The sequence below is a fragment of the Egretta garzetta genome, unplaced genomic scaffold (genome assembly GCF_000687185.1).
Source record: "Egretta garzetta isolate BGI_Z169 unplaced genomic scaffold, ASM68718v1 scaffold163, whole genome shotgun sequence".
Taxonomy (NCBI): domain Eukaryota; kingdom Metazoa; phylum Chordata; class Aves; order Pelecaniformes; family Ardeidae; genus Egretta; species Egretta garzetta.
The window spans coordinates 1-3,387 of NW_009259308.1; the positions used below are offsets into that span (position 1 = coordinate 1).

The 3,387-nt window shown below is 36.6% G+C and overlaps 1 protein-coding gene across 1 annotated transcript in view; it reads right to left on the reverse strand.

Annotated features, from left to right (window-relative positions):
* Positions 1–242: 242 nt before the first annotated feature.
* ASPM (assembly factor for spindle microtubules) overlaps positions 243–3,387 on the reverse strand; it is a gene marked incomplete at its 3' end in the record, with an annotated part of 6,239 nt that continues 3,094 nt past the window's right edge. The window contains exons 2-3 of the mRNA XM_035891807.1: positions 1,983–2,126; positions 243–1,608 (exon numbers count right to left, since the gene is read on the reverse strand). Of these exons, the coding sequence (XP_035747700.1) occupies positions 243–1,608; positions 1,983–2,126 (1,510 nt within the window). The remainder of the gene's footprint in view (positions 1,609–1,982; positions 2,127–3,387) is intronic.

Below are 3,387 nucleotides of genomic sequence, written 5' to 3' on the forward strand. Positions count from 1 at the left end.
CTATTACTGTCATTAACAAGGTCTACAAAAGAAAAAAGTAAATCTGCAGCCAATTACATAACCAAAACTCTGACCTAGTTTTCAAATTTTTAAAACGCAGATAATAGCTAACAAATTGCAAAGGCCAACATTTCAGGGATATGAAATATTCCTGAGTGTTGCTAGACAGTTCAGGTTGCTAAACAAATTCCACAACCAAAGGCGTCTTTCAGAAAGCGGAAAATGAAGGAAATACTGCTCACCAGCTTTCTTTCTCTGCCCTACTCTTTGTCGGTTTGCAGGTTTGAAGGCTGATGGTCTCATAGTAGTACACGTTTTATCATCCACACTAGACGTAAGAGTTCTTTTTCTTTCCACTTCCTCCACATACGCTGGAGCTATAACTCTACTATTTTCTACATATATTTCACTTTTCCTCTTACGACCCAAACAAGTTGATCCAGTAGGAGATGAATTTACTTTGTCATTGTGACACTTATTTTCGGCTGAAATGGGACCTATAACTGGAAGGTACTTAGATATTTCTGCTTTTGCACATACAGGCACCACATTAGCACAATCCATTATTGCTTTATTAAGGCATTTTTTAGATTTTGGCTGGAGGATTTCCATTCTTTTTTCTTCAGCAGCTTCAGGCTTATTTTTGATGACAGTGGCAGAACAAACTGGACGAACTGGACCCTTTTTTGGTTGATCTCTCCGAGAAGAATTGCAAGTCTGAAGTTCCTCTGTAGAAGGAAAACTGAAGTGATTTTCTTTGGGTTTGTCATAATGAAGTACCTGTGAGTCTACATTATGCACCTCTAAGACTTCATTTAACTTACGTTCCATATGAACATGTGGTTTTGTCTCTATGTCTCCATTTCTTTTCCATTTTGAGGGTAGCAATTTCTTCACAACGTAAGTCTCTGTAGCAGATGATATTAAAGCTGCCTCAAGTTTGGGAGTCCTTTGCCTATCTGACAAGCTGTCTTTCACAAATTGATCAGGTGACAGAATTGGAACAGGCTGCTCTATAGTATCTATTTCCACTTGATAACTGTCATTTACAAAAGAATCTGGACTTAAAATCCTCCTCGTACTTAAAACAGGCACAGACGCTGAGTGTTCTGGAGTGCAAACTGGTGAGAGTGTACAATTAAGAATTACTTCATTGTGTGAAATTGGCAGTTGTGCTACTCCAGTAGAACTGCATGCAGTTTCAGATTTTAATTCATTGTGCTCATCAACAAATTTCTTGACATTACAGCTGTCTATTTCAAGCAGTAACTCCTGATTTACAGTGGCAGCAATATCTGAGAACGTTGTAGATCTTCTCATTGCAAGTGGTGTGCAAACAGTATTGCAATGTTCCTCTAGCACTGGTGCAATAGGAGATAAAAGCAATTTATTTTCTGATCCAAGAAGAGAGTCATTTCCTGGGGACATACTATTTTGCACTGTGTTCTGATTTTCACATGGCTGAAGTGGGCTTCTAATTCTATCCACCTTCTGGGAAACTTGAAAGGTTTTATTAACATTTTTAACTGTCAAATTAGTTTTTTTAACTTTTATTGAAACAGATGGTTCTGACGAGTTTTTCTTTTTTATAGTATCCCAAAGACTCTTCTGAAAAAGAACCATAAATAGAAGTTAGTATGCTGACTTTCACATACTTTTATGTGCAAAAGCAAACATTACTAGCTTATTCATTCAGAGTCTAACAATACTATAAGAAGAACACCTAGTCCAAAATTCACCATAAGTTATTTCAAGGCTTGAAAACAGCTTTTTTGGTCATGTTTTAGTTTTATTCTTATGTCATACACCAATACCTACTTTCCAACCCAGCTGAAAAATTTTGAGGACAATGAGCATTCCCACGGACATAACCTTTTATCAATTTTTAATCCTCCTTTATTGAATTTTCTACGAATAAAACCAATATCTGTGTCGGCTGTGCCAAAGTAATAAATTAAGACACATCATAAACACACATTTACCTTTTTCCTTGGAGGCTGCTCAGCCACACCCAGGAGCACAGCTTGATGCTTTACAATGTCATTAATAACAAAAGTTACCAGTTCTCGGACTTTTCCTTCTTCTAATGGTGTCCATGTTACAGAAACAAAGATTCTTTGTCCTGACTATTCGAGAAAAAGAAATATTTAATACCTAGCACTTAGGTACCCTTATGCAACGTCAAAGATAGACTAATCAAATAAAGTGAGAAACAGTATACTGAAGTAACATATATTCCGACAACACGAAATGATAAGCAATTGTTAAACATTTAAATGTCGATTTTCCCCTCTGACATGTAAATTCAAGCAACCTCTATCAAAAATGCTGTCTTACTAAAGGGGCATATACCTCTTAATGAAACTGTAATGGAAAGCAAGCAAGAACACTTATAACACATAACAGAAAGGAAAAGATTTGAATAAAGGTACATAGAAGAAACGACATAATTTTTGCACATATTAACCAAATAGGTCCTCTAAAGTAATTTTGAGATAATTACATTTGGACTAACAATCAGAGGTTAATCTTCAGGACCTTATCTGATCCTAAATACAAGTGTCAACTTTTTTAGCCAAAGACCTGCAAAGATGCGATTTGACACCCAAGTTCATGGAATAACAATGAAGACAGTGCCAATAAACACAGAAGTCGTGGAGCTATGCATGATCTATGTAAAGATTCTTCATGCACAGTCACCTCTACTGAATCATTTTGGTGCCCTGCTGACATCAATACTAACAGACCAAAAGAAGAGAGAGTGTGAAAATAACCAATCTCTTGAGCATTTGAATTAGGAGTTCCACCTCCTCGGGCAGATGCATTTAAAGCAAACACACAAACCAATTTAATACGTGCTTATACAGTAAAGCTGGTCAACAACATTTAGCATTCGTTAATTACTGTAGGAAGTTGCTATTGAAATACTTCACAGTGAGAGTCCAGCCGGTTTTTATAAGCACACTGTTGCAAGAGATCTCCAGAGAGTTTCCTCCTCCTCTCTCACAAAGACTCTGGAGATTCTAGGTGACCATAGATACCTGTTTGCCTAAACCATCCTTTTAAAAAATCAGCATTGATTGGATCAACCGTAGTTAACATTTCCTTGGGAATCGTGAAGATTTATTCCTAGATTAAGCCCGCTTTGCTCTCTATTGCATTATTAATTGACACACAGAACAGTGGATTAGTATCCTCTTCACAACAAGCTCCCTCAGCCTTTTTCCTCAAATAAACAGACGTCCTCCAACTTTTGAGAGGTCACTTTTTAAACACTTCTTATGCTTCTGTCTCTGTCTTTAAAACCGCATTCCCCGAGAACAACTGATTTTTTTTATTTGTTTATGTATTTTTCACCTTACTGCAAAAAAAAAAAAAACCATTTGG